This window comes from Notothenia rossii, assembly GCF_949606895.1.
Source record: "Notothenia rossii genome assembly, chromosome: 9".
NCBI classification, from domain to species: Eukaryota; Metazoa; Chordata; class Actinopteri; order Perciformes; family Nototheniidae; genus Notothenia; species Notothenia rossii.
The window spans coordinates 13,138,844-13,153,638 of record NC_136907.1 but is presented as its reverse complement, the minus strand read 5'-3'; the positions used below and the strand labels follow the sequence as shown (position 1 = coordinate 13,153,638).

General features: G+C 38.6%; 2 protein-coding genes across 3 annotated transcripts; one reads left to right on the top strand and one right to left on the bottom strand.

The window, feature by feature from the left end:
- The first annotated feature begins 4,005 nt into the window (after positions 1-4,005).
- Positions 4,006-6,663, top strand: LOC307017528 (uncharacterized protein). Of its 2 annotated transcripts, XM_079647124.1 has the most exons (4): positions 4,006-4,383; positions 4,601-4,789; positions 5,000-5,178; positions 5,801-6,663. In XM_079647124.1, exons 2-4 carry the CDS (start codon positions 4,660-4,662, stop codon positions 6,407-6,409), a joined length of 918 nt encoding a protein of 305 aa, XP_079503250.1. In that variant the 5' UTR covers positions 4,006-4,383; positions 4,601-4,659; the 3' UTR covers positions 6,410-6,663. The 2 variants fall into 2 exon arrangements, with proteins under 2 accessions (XP_079503250.1, XP_079503251.1); XM_079647125.1 differs by lacking the exon at positions 4,006-4,383 and having other exon boundaries at positions 4,563-4,789.
- Positions 6,664-8,072: 1,409 nt separating this feature from the next.
- On the bottom strand, positions 8,073-14,772 carry vtnb (vitronectin b). The gene is made up of 8 exons (XM_079649861.1): positions 14,568-14,772; positions 10,884-11,000; positions 10,513-10,779; positions 10,072-10,211; positions 9,791-9,947; positions 9,344-9,502; positions 8,562-8,882; positions 8,073-8,428 (listed from the first exon to the last, which is right to left on the bottom strand). Exons 1-8 carry the CDS (start codon positions 14,629-14,631, stop codon positions 8,292-8,294), a joined length of 1,362 nt encoding a protein of 453 aa, XP_079505987.1. The 5' UTR covers positions 14,632-14,772; the 3' UTR covers positions 8,073-8,291.
- Positions 14,773-14,795: the final 23 nt, after the last annotated feature.

Below are 14,795 nucleotides of genomic sequence, written 5' to 3'. Positions count from 1 at the left end.
ATATTGCAAATGAAGTATTTTCAAGAACAACAGTAGCAGTAACAGTTGAAAAAAGGTTGAAAAACTAAACTTGTATTTGGTTTGTTATTTATTGTTTATTTTTACCTTTAAGATTCGTTGTAGGTATGCCCAGGTTTGAACAGGTATGCCCAGGTTTGAACAGGTTTTGACCTGGATCAACTTACCCCTAACCTGGGGCAAGTTGAGCAACAAGACCACTTTTTTTTTAGAAGTAATATTTTCACTGCCCTTGACCAAACATTAATTCTTATCATTGCCATTGATAGGAGACATCCTGAATTATAGGTGTGTGTTTTCATTTTTACTATGTGTCATTTCTCCTTGCTTAGAGGACAGCATAACTAAAAAATGGCTCAACTTACCCCACTCTCTCCTATGCATTGTAGTTTAAATATAGCCAGCGATGCATCATGACGTCCACTTTAGCAGACAGGTGATTAATCATAATTTCCTGCAAACATAAAATGAATACTTTGACAATTTATGAATTATATGATTCCTTAGTTGTTACTTGATGTCACCAACATTGTTATACCTGCAGGGGGCGCTTTCCATAAAAGGATTGGCAAGATATCGACGAGTGATTCGGTCCATCTCATAGTCCATCTGGCTTTCTGTCGTCCATCTTGGTTTAGAGAAATGTATCATGCACTTACACTGACTTTCCACTAAGTGGCAGTGTATAGGATGATGCAATAGGGTCCTATGTAGTGGCTGGTGGTGCAACTGTGCCATCAAAACCCATGCATATACAAAAAAACACCTTTTGAAAAGCTGTCCACTGTATTAGCCTCTATGCGTGAAAGGGTTAAATAGAAGACCTGCACTCATTATTGTATTTAAGTAAAGTCCCAAAAGTATTATAAGAACAAAATACTTTAAGTACCAAACATTTTTATTAAAATGATTGGTGCATTTATGTGTTCATCACTTCAATGTTTCACTTGGTAAAAGTTTTTTTTAAGTATTATACACTGCTGGGTATAGCTTAACTATAAAGTGGTTCGATTTGAATGTTGTATTATTCACCTAATCTGTAAAGTAACTAGTAACTAAATATGTAAAATAAATGTTGTGGAGTAATCAGTTCCAAATTTGTATTTAAAAATATAGCGCAGTAAATATAGAAAGTAGCGTCATGTGAACATACCAAGTAAATTACAAGTACTTCCATTTTTTATTTGAGTAGTACTTGAATAAATATACTTATTTAAATTATGCCACTGGTGGACCCCCAAAGGACTAACATATCTCAACATTGACACAGTTAATTTGAACAATTATGTTGTACAGACATTAATGGTCTTAGGAGTTCCTTAAAATCCCTTGTCTATTGTGCAAAATTAGCAACTTAAAAAATAATAACCTTTTTGCTTTTAACATTTTGAGTTAAGGCTTTGTGATGACAAACATATTATTATACCACATTTGGGAACCATTACTTTGTGCAAATGTATACACTCGAATAATTTTCAGAAAGGTCAGCGTATGATCCTATCGTAAAATAAGGGAGAATGTAGTCTTCCTAGCTTTGAATTAAACAGTATTACATTTCAACCTTTTATAATAAAAGAAAGAAAGGAATAACCCAGCTTAGAACCGCAATTTACTTCATGCATGTTCCGCTTTGCACCACTGCTTTCATACTTTCATCAACATCTTCACATAGAGTCACACCAGTCACCAGCCTGCTGAACTATGCTGTAAATGCTGCTGACAGAATATAGCAGGCCTTGTCTTCAGCATAATGATCGGTAATACTGTATGTATTCATGTTGTAACTATAGCTGCACTAAATCATGTCTCATGCTTTCACTGCATTCCCATACAGAGTCTGAGGTTATTTTATCTACAGCTGAAATCACACTCAGCTTCTATTTCTCAGATCCAGAAAGTATTTTGCAGCATGTGACACGGTGCAAGGGGTAACCTCATACCTCAGCATGCAGCACATGGGATTAGGCCAAAAAATCTTTCAGGTTGACCGGAAATGTGGAAGGATTTTACACATCAAACAGCAGGCTGAGAAACTGTGTTTGTGTATTGTGAAGGAAGGAGAGAGGATGTAGGTGAGGGAGAGGAGGACACAGCGTCATTCACACCTCAGTGTCACCTGATTTCTTAGAGAGGAGTGTGGACACAGAAGACCAGCGATTCTCTGTATGCCCACCTGAGTTAGTGAGGTATAAACTGAAGCATTCGGATACACAGGGGGAAGGAGATTTTGTGTATTGTAAGTTTTTGGGAAATGAACTGAACAATGTCAATTCATGAACAAGATCTGTGTGAGGTGAAAAGGAGCCAAGTTCTATAAAACACACCATCACTGTATATGTGTGATTTGACCCTTGACATTTTAGTATAATTAGTCAATAATAAAGTTTATAATATATAAATGCATTTAAACCAAAAAGAAATGCGTTGTAATTTGGTTTTGTGTTCAGTATGTTGCCAACTAAAATGACAAATTACTACCACTTCCTTCTTTAATCCGTCACTAGTCTGTAAAGTGAACTTTACCATACCCTGTACCTGTGTAGCTTGTGTGAAGGCCTTTCATGTTTCATATGCATATTCTATTTTTAAGATAAGATAAGATGGTACTTTATTGATCCCAATTTGGGAAATTAGGCATTTTATAATAAAACTAAATTAGAAATAAACAAGAAAATAAATAAAAATAAATAAAATAGAAAATGTAATTAAATCTGGTTTCCACAGTTTATCACTACTCAAATACAATGAGTTCATCCTCATCCAACAATGTTGCTATTGAAGAGGAAATATGTTCTGAAGAGCTATTGAGCCGAAATTATGAATGTTTATGTAAAATAAAAGCAAGCAAATAAAACGAATGTTATGTCACCAAGTACATCAATAAAAGAAGTAAAACTTGGATGTTAATCAATCAAAACATGCTATCATAGAGTTGGATAGATAGATGGATAGATAGATGGATATAGATAGATAGATAGATAGATAGATAGATAGATAGATAGATAGATAGATAGATAGATAGATAGATAGATAGATAGATAGATAGATAGATAGATGGATAGATAGATAGATAGATAGTCATTATGTGTTTCTGAAACTATATTCAATATATTGTGTCATATTGCCACCTAGTGGCTTATTTTCATCGGTAACTCTCCTTTTGCAACAAATAACCCTATTGTGAGCTTTAAAACGATAAAATAAGCATGATGTATATATATATATCACAAATAAGCCTTTACAAAAGGGAAATGGGAAGGGTTACAAAACCATAACAATTGTAGCTCCTGTCTCTGTTCAAACATGTTTAGAGTCAGGGTTAGATCATGTGACCCCATTTCGAAAGTCCATCAATGTTTGGTTTCGATATGTTGCTGTCTTAATGGAAGTCATGTGACGGCCAGCAATGGTTTGAGTTATGATCGTGATGGTCCATTGTTCGTGGGGAGTAGGAGCCAATGTGGAATACTTCACTGTTAATGTGTGGCAATCATCTCAATCAAAGGCTCATCTGCTGACCGTTATTGCTCCAAAATAAGTTGCATATCACGTGATCTCCAATACCTGCTTTTAGATGATCAACCCAAAACACTAATTATCTGAAATAATCAAAGATGGGAACTAACCGAGTATTTTGACAATAATGTATTGTTACCTTTGCTCAAATAAATCATCTGAATAATTCTCCCACCACTGGAAATAATCATGAAAAGCAAAACACACATTTAAAATTGAACACATTTTAATTAGCAGTTTCCATTTATTTTTGTTTCATTCAGTGTATGTTTTGAACGTGTTTAAACATTTACATTCTGTTTGTAATGACCCATACACTGCGAGTCTGACACTAGCCTGGGAACTGGCTGTGCATTGGACTGTGTGTTATCCGGTGTTTTGATGTCTCGATCGGTGGAAACGCAACCGACCAGGAAGGAGAAAAAGTAGCCCGATTTGTCACCTCAGCACATTATAGCTGACTGAAGCCCACACCCCGGCAGCCTCTTACACTTCCACTCAATACACTTCCACTATCCACACAGTGTTTTTATTCCCTCTGATGCACACCAGGAGGCATCGAGCTGTGGAGCAGAGGATGTGCCACAGACTGAAGTCTCAAACAAATCTGATTGTGTTGTTTATCATCCGTGTTATTAGCCTCGTGTAACCGAGTCCAGATGTATTTTAGTTTTCACATTTGATAGGGGGAGATCTTAATGACTAGATAACGTTGGAAATCTGAAAGTTAAAGACATTTAATCTTAACCCTGCTCCAGCAGGATAGAGCTTTTCGTCAAGGCTAAATGGGCACATTAATGTGTCACCGGGGATCAAACAGACACCTATTAGCCGGACAGTCGTTAGGAGGTTTGTATCACATCAAAGGCACGCGTTTGTAAGTCTTGCAAATATCCACTGAGATGAGCAGGAGGGTGTTTGTGTGTGTGTGTGTGTGTGTGTGTGTGTGTGTGTGTGTGTGTGTGTGTGTGTGTGTGTGTGTGTGTGTGTGTGTGGGGGGGGGGGGGGGGTCGTTTTGTGTCTGTCAGGCTGAGTATAAAAGCTGCTGGTGTCCTGTCTTCATCAGTGTCGAGGAGAGACCTTGAAGAATATTTATTGCCTCGTGTTTAAACTCAAGAGAGGAAAATGGCATTCGAATTGGATTTGACTGGCTGCAATGCTTCTGCTATCAACACCTTTTTCTCGGGACATTATTGGAATGCTTCATGCCTGGACATGAACAACAACGATGGTTACGCACAAGACTCCAGCAGAGGTGAGTGTCTGACCCTTAAAAAACTAGACAAGGCAAACCATTTTAGATTCAAGATATGGACGTTTGCCTTAAAATATTTACTTTCACGCACTTCCTTAAGTTGCTCTATCTATTTACAAATATTTTTTCTATAATTGCAGCCTGTTTCATTCATATTGAAAGTTTCAGAATTGTTTATTTAAACTGTATAATTTCCTTTTCTCAATCTAGTGCGCCATGACGCTGCTCAAAGGACACGCTCGGACACCCACCGTCGCCGGAAGCGTACCACCTTCAGTAAGGCCCAGCTGAGCGAGTTGGAGAGGGCCTTCTCTGTCACACAGTACCCGGACATTAAAATTAAGGAGTCTCTTGCATCCTTAACCGGGCTCCCGGAGTCTAAAATTCAGGTATGACACGAGTTTCACAGACTTCTCATGCGTAATGTTGGATATGCCCCCGGTATGACATAAACACAGGTGGGAGGAGTACTCCTATCTTGCACTTTAGAAGAATTAGAACTACAAACGTGTAGGAACACTCTGTTACAAGTACAAATCCTGAATTTATGTTACTAAAGTCAAATAACAAAAATATTTATCAAAATGTACTTAAAGAGCCACAATTAAAAGTACTCCTTATGCAGATTGGCCTACTTCAGAATTATATATATTAAATGTTTTGATTTTAATTATTGATACATTTAAGTGTTATGAAAAGCTGGTAAACGTGGAGCTGGTCACTTTGTATGCTGCAGGCCATGGTAGCTTGTAGATTTATTCAAGGTGTACCTAAAGACTTATTTCGTTTTTTTTTTTTTAAATATGCTACATCATTATGGTACTTAAATGTAGTGGAGTAAAAGTACACTATTTATTTATTAATTGTAGGCTCGCAGTACAAAGTAACAAAACATTGAAAATACTCAAAGCAAAGTGCAACTCCCTCACAATTGTATACTTGAGTATATGTAGCTACTTAGTTATTTTACACCACTGCATAACAATAACCACATTTCATTCTCTTCAACAGGTCTGGTTTCAAAATCGACGAGCTCGCTATTTCAAAAGCAAAAAATCCTCCAGAGAGATCCCCAAGCCCTCGTCAGACTTCCTCTACCAGTTCTCCTACACAACTTCTCCCAGTCCACCCTTCCCACAGTTTTCTCCTGCTTTCCCTCGTTACCCCAGCCTGCCGTCCCCACCAGGCTACCCTGCTCCCAGTCTACCTCAGTCCACCAGGCTCTCCACCATCCAGGGGGTGCCCGCACCTACATCGCCCTGTGCCGCCGACCAAGCTGCACCGTGCTTCCCTCATGGAACGCAAGTTACCCAAGACTACCAAACCCCTGACTTTACCGATTACTGCCCATTGTTCCCACACAGTGGACTCATTGAATGGGATTGGACGGAGGAGTTTGAGGCTTTCCTCGGGGAAGAACAGGTATCCCAGCCTGTTGGGAGTCGCTGCGCTGAATTGGGACATCCGGAACCCAGGGAGAGCATGCAGAGCCAGCAGAGCTTCTCCATCACCGACGTGTCCACAAATAACCTCTCCAGTATGTGCTTTCCGGAGCTGGACAACTTCAATCTGTCGGAATTGGACATTTCTGCTGCAATGATCGATTATATTTTGGGTTGACTGATGAAATGAGTTGTAGTACATTGAAATAGGCTACGTATTTAAAAAACAAATTGTAAAAATTATTAGTGACTTTATAGAGTATTTACGGTGAGATTGCCCTGAAGGAAGTGTGAATTAAATGTATAGAAATGTTCAGATAACCCTATTTACACATTGTGGATTATTTCATGAGCTTTACGAATAAAACAAAGGTTATATTTACCCTACTGATATGTAGGTGCTTATTTATAGTGCCTTCTGCCGGGCCCGCCGTGACATGGCGCCGTGGCTTAGATGGTTAAAGCGCCTGTCCAATAAACAGGAGATCCAGGATTCCAATCCCAACGGGGCCTTTTTGATACCGGTGTTCATAAAAAAATAAAAAATAAACGGTAAAACAACACGCGAAAACAAGGAAATGTTTGACTCAAATGCTTACAGCGGTTTCATGTATTGTAGTAACATGGGCTCGCAGAAACGCATAGGACACATGCGTCACATTTGAAACCGGAAGGGATTTCCTCCGTGATTATCAGGCATCCAAACAGAGTAATACAAAATAGTTACAAATTGTGTTTTGTGCATTACATACGAAGACAGAAGAACAATTATATTGGCCTACAAATATTCAAAACAATATTTTAAACATTTATTTATTTTATGTAAAGGTCCCATGTCATGGCCATTTCTACTGATCATAGTTCCATTGTTGAGGTCTGTTAAAATAGATTTATATTGTGCAATTTTCCAAACTCACAATGGTTTCTCATATAGCATCTCTGTATAGCATGTGTATTCACTCTCTGTCCTAAACGGCTTGTTGGAGCTCCTGCCCCCCCCTCCCTGTGAGCCCAGTGGCCGTCTGCGAGACAGTGGGACACAGCAACACCCAGCCCAAAACACACACACACGCAGCCTGGCTGGGAGTTTGTGTGTGTGCTCAGGCTGAGTTCCGCGGTGTCTCGCTGTCTCGCCGACCCCACACCAGTGAGCCAGCTCACACTGTCGCGCTCCTCGCAGCAGCGAGCCTTCGCCACATCCCGCCGAGTGTGTGTGTGTGAGGAAGTCCACAGATTGGTCCAAACGACCAATCTGCGGACCCGTTACGTTACGTCACTATACCCAAATACGTCACTATACCCAAGAAGTAAACAAGGGAAAAAGATAAATCTCCAACGAGGCGTTCTGGGGCAGCATGGACAGGTATTTTCTGTGTTAGACTTTTACTCGCTCTAGGGTGTACTTTGAGGGTTTGTGACTCTGCAGACTGTTTACATGCATGAAAAGCTACATAACACACAAGGGGACGGGTAATAACCAGAAAAGCATGACATGGGACCTTTAAATTCTCGTCTGCCTTGTGATCTTTTGTCCAGCAGAGGGTGCAACAACTGCCTTCACAGGAGAATAAGGTCAACAGCACAGGGTCACAGTCACAGTAGGCCTACAACAATCTTTTACTGTTGTAGAGATATTGATGAATACACTATAGACCAACAGGGTTCAGAATGTGAATGAACAGTTGTTTGAGAGAGACTTTCTCTTGCATTTACCAGTATGACCATTTGTGTTGGCCGTTTGAGGGAAATTCAAGGGTTAAATTCAGAATAATTTGATTATATCTAGCCAGAGAATGCTACAGGTGTGTGTTTGTACAAACAACAATAATAAAGCACTCACATAACTGGAATCTCAAGTTTATTTAATCATGCAGAATTTCAGCCTAGTTGCCAAAATTTAGAGGAGACATCATATGGGTGCATTTAACACTAACTTAATGCCTTAAGAATAAAAATAACCCAAGCTATTATATGTTTACTTAGTAATTACTGTAATTAAGACTTGTCACTAAGGTCTGCTTCAAACACAGAGTGAAATTCTCCTCATTGACTTAGTTGGTCTATCTCTTCTCTGCTCTTGATGCACCAGGTGTCTCTTCACTCTTGCAGCCCAGCCAGTATTTCGCAATGGATCGTGGGTAAGGAGGGCTGGCAGAGTCCACACGTTTTGTTTGCAGGTCCACTCTGTAGTATTTATCTGTCATCATAAAAAGAAAAGAAACAACGCAAATCAAGTCGTTTAGTTAATCTTTTTCATTCTTGTAAATGTTTTTACTGGAATTTTAAGCACACCATTTTCTGAAACTGAACTTTGACCTCTAGTATCGTACCTTTCTTGAAGAAATAAACATTTTGAACAGGGGTGCTTTTGTCGTCCTGTGTGGTGCTCTCCTCAAACATATCGCTGACATCGCTGTAGTCAAACAAATCATCTAATCCCCAGAAATCATCGAACAACGCTTGGCGACTCAGCCTTCTTCGCTGTGCACGCTTCTTGCTGGGCCTCCTCCTCCTGCTGCTGCGCCTCCTTGCTGGTGGAGGTGTAGGCACGGGACTGATGTACACTCGTCCCACCATGGCAGCATCTACAGGGGCCCTGATGCCCTGCCAGTCCCTGCTGGTGTAACGAGGGCCTGTGTGAGGACTGCTGACTGTAAGAGGAGGAGAAATTGGAGATTTAGAAACGGTTTGATCCCACAGGCTATGAGACGCTTGATCTCTGCAAAGGGCCTTCATAGCCCATAGCATTCATCTGTTCATCTCACAATTGATTTATTACTACAATAAACCTTTCATTTGACATTCTGTTCATGTTTATTTTATTCTATTTATATTCTCCTGCATTTACTTGTTCACATAAATAATACTCTGCTACATTTAGCTTATTGTATTTTCTTATATGGTTGACTTTATCTGCATGATTTGCACATTGGTCTTGCAACACAATCTTGCACTATTTTATTGTTTTATGTCTTATATATATTGAAGTTGCATTGTTGGAGGAGCCAAGACTTAAGATAATCATTGCCATATCCACACTGTAGCTACTGTGCATACGGCAATAAAGCCTTTGAATCTTTGAATGTTTGTGAAACCCAAGGGTTTTCCTTACAGGAGCTTCCAAAGAGCTCCATGAATAAATCCTCCAATGTCTGATCGCAGAAGAGGTCGGTGTATCGTGAGAACAGCACAGACGGAGAGGACCTGCTCATCTGGACGCACTCCTCATGGGAAGGCTGGTGCTTGAACTCATACTGGTAATACTTGTCCCCTAATAAAAGAAAACAACACATTTTGACTGGAAAACATGAGCATGAAGAATACAATTGAAAGTGTGCAGAATGGTCTTCAGAATCATCCATTTAGTTATTTATACTATATTAATTCATTTTCATTACTAATACATCATTCACTTTACGATATTGCAGCTGGTAACTATGAGGCGATTTTTTTCTTTAACTGCATTCATTCATTGATCATGTATCAACCCATTAAAATCTAAACTGGACAAAATGGGCTTTTAAATACTGAAAAATATCTCACATCCCTTCAGAAATACCTTTGAAAAAGTAGATTTTCTCTTTGCCAAGGTGACTCGGTGCTGGTATGGCAAACGCAGCATCAACGTTATCTGGTATGGCATCAAAGCCGACTGAAATGTCTCGAGGATAGTCGTCATCCAAGACGTCGCCGTCAAACCTCCAGTACTTGTTCCCCTGAGGGAGCATAAGTAATAAACACAAAGCAGTTAGAATAATAAAAGGGAACAATATGTTTAAAACGTGTTATGGTTGGCCCTCCATGTCCTTTACCTGATAGAAAGTCAAGTAAAATATCTACCTTGAAGATGTAGGACTTTCCCTGGCAGTTGATGCGTGTGAATGCAGCGTCTATGGGTCCTGACATCCCCCACACATCCTCAATGAGTTTTGGGTACCCAGGAAGAACGGACGTATCATCCAACTCGAAGAAATATTCACCTATGAGTGAAAGTACAGACTTTGAATCAGTCCCATTTAAAAAAGTCATAATATGCAGCATTTTACAAAAAAACCAATGTATAAACAACTCTTTATCTCCTTCTCTCATTGAGGCGGGTACAGCATTGTATTCTGTGTTTTTACAGATACCAACAAAGCTACCCACTATAATTTTAACAAGGATAATCCACAAATTATCAACACTGAATATAAATATAAAGATCTGCACTGTTTAGTCCATGTCAGGGTACTGAGGTCAAGATTTAGGATTGTACAAACTCTTTTGGAGCACCAGATTTACCTCTAAATGCATATATCGACCCATTCTTCAGCTGCAGAAAAGCATCAAAAGGTTCACCGCTGCAGACAGCTGGGTCAGGGTCTACAGGTGGAGTGGGCCCTTGTGTGGTCTGGGGTCCTTGTGTAGTAGGGGGCTGGGGATAGGCAGTGGTGGTTTCTGCGACTGTGTTGAAAGTTGGTGGTAGATCTTTTGGTGTGCTCTCGATCATAGTCGCAGTCACTGTTTCTGTTATTCCATCTGTTTCTCCAAAAGTATCGCCACGAGCAACTGAGGGCAGAACAAACACAAGTTCAGTCACAGGACTTTCAGTAGAAATTACATAAGACAACTTAATCAAAATATAAAAAGTGTATTGTTTATATTGAACTCACCTTTTTTAGGGCAGATATTGTCAAAGTCTCCACAGCAGCTTCCATAGTACACACACATGGAGTCACACTGACATTTGGTCAGCGGGTTGAAGATGCCACAGCGACCAACACAGGACTCTGCAAAAAAGAAGGTTGTTTGTTTACATTTTAAATGACTTGTGTTGATATAGAGAGGAGGAATGACTCAGATCCTTTATGTAAAAGTACCTTGATGCAATGCAAAATACTGCATTACAAACATATGGCAAATCCATTGTTTCATATTTCACTGATTTATCAATGCATACCGTAAGAAGCCTTTCACTGTTGTAACAGGTTGAGAAGTAACTCGTTTTAATGTCTTTCTTACAGTTTTTCTCGATTGCTAACACACTAAAATGCTACATAAAGCACAATTATTATAACTGACACTCAAAGAGCAAAACATCGGCTCAAACCTCCAAAACTCTAAACACGTTTTCAGCTTTTCACACAATTTGCAAATCAACATGGCACTTTTTGCAAACCACTACACACGTTTCTCCACGTAAAACACAGGAATCTGACATAAAGTCACGTGTTAGCTGGTTTAAAACACTGATATTCAGAATGCCTCACACATGGGCCAATGATCAAGAAACACGTTCCACCTGACTAAACACCTGGTGGCATAATTGTTGACTCATCAATCAGGATGTTGGCACCATAAAAAGACCACAGGTGAGTACTTTCTTACAGAAACAATGGAAGCCAACATGGAAGCAAGAGGAAGAGGAAGGGCTGGGCTGAGAGTAAGAGGAGGAGGAAGAGGTGGGTGAGAGTGAGAGGAGGGGAAGAATGAGAGGTACAGGTAGAGCTGGAGGGAGAGGACGTTCAGAGGGTTCAGCCTAATCTAAGCCGATTTACTGTTGCCTCTGTAATCCGGACACTTAGACTTGAAAACAGGTTAGTTACCAGTTTTTAGCTCTGCATAATTCATGATATATCAGTGCTTATATCTGTTGTGTGAAACGTATTTACTTCATTACTGTAATTGAATTGTTGACATGTTGCAGACTATAACTGTACAACAATCCTGCACAATTTACTGTGGTAAACGTACTTTTATGCAACACAGACACTGACCAACCACTATGTCTTTGTTGTTTATCTGAAGGACTGAGAAACAAAGAGGTGCAGGTGGAAAGCTAAAGATTTTCAATGAGGCACAGGAAGCAGCAGTTACAAACTGGGTTTTGGCCAACAATGCCATCACACTTAGAGAGATCCGAAGCATAGTAACTATGTGCTGAGATGCATGTTGCACAATGTTATCTTTGAAATGTGATTTTTCATATCTCATTTGTATTTCTTCATTTACTGTATTTCTGTATACTCAAGCTACTTTTACAGTTCTTCATTTAGCAGGAGAAATGAGGTGTTTTGCACTTTGGGTGTGGGGTTTTGTGAATTGTGTTTAGTGTTCTGAGAAACTGAGCAATTAAAAAAAAAATGTGTGTTAGCAATCGAGAAAAACTGTTACAGGCAATAGGTATTTTGGAGTATGTTTCAGAACAAAGAGGGTTGTACAACATTTTTAGAATTTAATATAAAAAATAAATAGTATGAACAAATGTGGAATTAGGTTTTCGTAAAAACTACAAGTGTTCCTTCTTACAGTTTTTCTCGATTGCTAAAATACGTTTTTTTTTAAATTGCTCAGTTTCTCAGAACACTAAACACAATTCACAAAACCACACACCCAAAGTGCAAAACACATCATTTCTCCTGCTAAATTAAGAAATGCACTCAAAACTACATAAACACTTATCAAATGCAAACTTTAGCACCAAATATAACACATTTCATTCATAATACTAGATTGTTTGACAACCCAACTACACACTGCTGAGCATAATCTAAAGCACTTTCATCTTTTATGGGCTATGCTCTGTACATAGAGGTTTCTGCAGAGAAAGATTGCTTGAGTATACAGAAATACAGTAAATGAAGAAATACAAATTAGTTGTGTAAAAAAAAATCACATTTTATTCAAAAATAACATTGTGCAACATGCATCTCAGCACATAGTTACTATGCTTCGGATCTCTCTAAGTGTGATGGCATTGTTTGCCAAAACCCAGTTTGTAGCATCTATTTCCTGTGCCTCATCCTTGGCCTTCCACCTGCACCTCTTTGTTTCTCAGTCCTTCAGATAAACAACAACGATATAGTGGTTGGTCAATGTCTGTGTTGCATAAAAGTAAGTCAGTAAATTGTGCAGGATTGTTGTACAGTTATAGTCTGCAACATGCCAACAATTCAATTACAGTAATGAAGTAAATACGTTTCACACAACAGATATAAGCACTGATATGTCATGAATTATGCAGAGCTAAAAACTGGTAACTAACCTGTTTTCAAGTCTAAGTGTCCGGATTACAGAGGCAACAGTAAATCGGCTTAGATTAGGCTGAACCCTCTGAACGTCCTCTCCCTCCAGCACTACCTCTACCTCTCATTCTTCCTCCTCTCAATCTCACCCCACCTCTTCCTCCTTCTCTCACTCTCAGCCCAGCTCTTCCTCTTCCTCTTGCTCTTGCTTCCATGTTGGCTTCCATTGTTGCTGTAAGAAAGTACTCACCTGTGGTCTTTTTATAGAGCTAACATCCTGATTGATGAGCCAACAATTATGCTATCAGGTGTTTGGTCAGGTGGAACGTGTTTCTTGATCATTGGTCCATGTGTGAGGCATTTTGAATATCAGTGTTATGTATGTGCTAACACGTGACTTTATGTCAGATTCCTGTGTCTTACGTGGAGAAACGTGTGCAGTGGTTTGCAAAAAGTGCCATGTTGATTTGCAAATTGTGTGAAAAGCTGAAAACGTGTTTAGAGTTTTGGAGATTTGAGCCGATGTTTTGCTCTTTGAGTGTCAGTTAAAATAATTGTGCTTTATGTATAATTTTAGTGTGTTAGCAATCGAGAAAAACTGTAAATGTAATGAAGAAGTATTAAATGCAAAACATTTGACATGTATTAACATTCTAGAATTGTAATTCAACATTCTGGAATTTGAATTCTACATTCTAGAACTTTAATTGAACATTCTAGTATTGTAGTTCAACAATCTCGAATTTGTATTCAACATTCTAGAACTGTAAATGAACATTCTAGAATTCTAATTAAACATTCTAGAATTTTTATTTGACATTCTAAAACCTCAATTAAACATTCTAGAACTGTAATTCAACATTCTAAAGTTGTAAATTAACATTGTAGAATTGTAATTCAACATTCTAGAATTGTTATAAAACATTTTAGAACTGCAATTGAACATTCTAGAATTGTAGTTCAACATTCTAAAACTGTAAATTAAAATGATAGAATTGTATTTCAACATTCTGGAATTTTTATTTAATATTCTAGAATTGTAATTCAACATTTCTAGAATTTGAATTCAACATTCTAGAACTGTAAATTAACATTCTAGAATTTGAATTCAACATTCTAGAAAGGTAAATCAACATTTGTTACTATAACTAACTCCAGAACTGGAAGTTAACATTCTACAATTGTTTTATCTCATTATTAACTTACCCATGTGGGTAACTTAGCATCAACCAGTGAAAACCAAGTGTATTACTTCAGGTGACAAATAATATTATTAATAAGACATTTTAGCTTTAAGAACTTTAATTATAAAAGTCAATCTTGAAGATTTACCTTCTGCAGCAAAGGTGGCGTCCAGCAGGAGGACGAGACCCAGTAGAACCACTGCTGGCTTCATGTCGAATCACAGTAGAAAATATCCCTTCTTTAAATAACAAACTAAAAATGTAGGAAATCAAACTCCGACTACAACTGGGCCTCTTACTCTATTGAACTATTCAGATGAGTTTGAGTGCCCCAATTTGGGGTGCAGCATTGTGTGCAGAAGATCAATAGACATGT

Excerpts from the sequence above, each read along its gene's own strand:
- LOC307017528 (XM_079647124.1), top strand. The coding sequence starts at position 4,660 with ATGGCATTCGAATTGGATTTGACTGGCTGCAATGCTTCTGCTATCAAC. Across the intron at positions 4,790-4,999 it reads CGCACAAGACTCCAGCAGAG|TGCGCCATGACGCTGCTCAA; the intron begins GTGAGTGTCTGA and ends TTCTCAATCTAG. Across the intron at positions 5,179-5,800 it reads TCCCGGAGTCTAAAATTCAG|GTCTGGTTTCAAAATCGACG; the intron begins GTATGACACGAG and ends TCTCTTCAACAG.
- vtnb (XM_079649861.1), bottom strand. The coding sequence starts at position 14,631 with ATGAAGCCAGCAGTGGTTCTACTGGGTCTCGTCCTCCTGCTGGACGCC. Across the intron at positions 11,001-14,567 it reads CGCCACCTTTGCTGCAGAAG|AGTCCTGTGTTGGTCGCTGT; the intron begins GTAAATCTTCAA and ends TCTTTTTTGCAG. Across the intron at positions 9,948-10,071 it reads GAAAGTCCTACATCTTCAAG|GGGAACAAGTACTGGAGGTT; the intron begins GTAGATATTTTA and ends ATGCTCCCTCAG.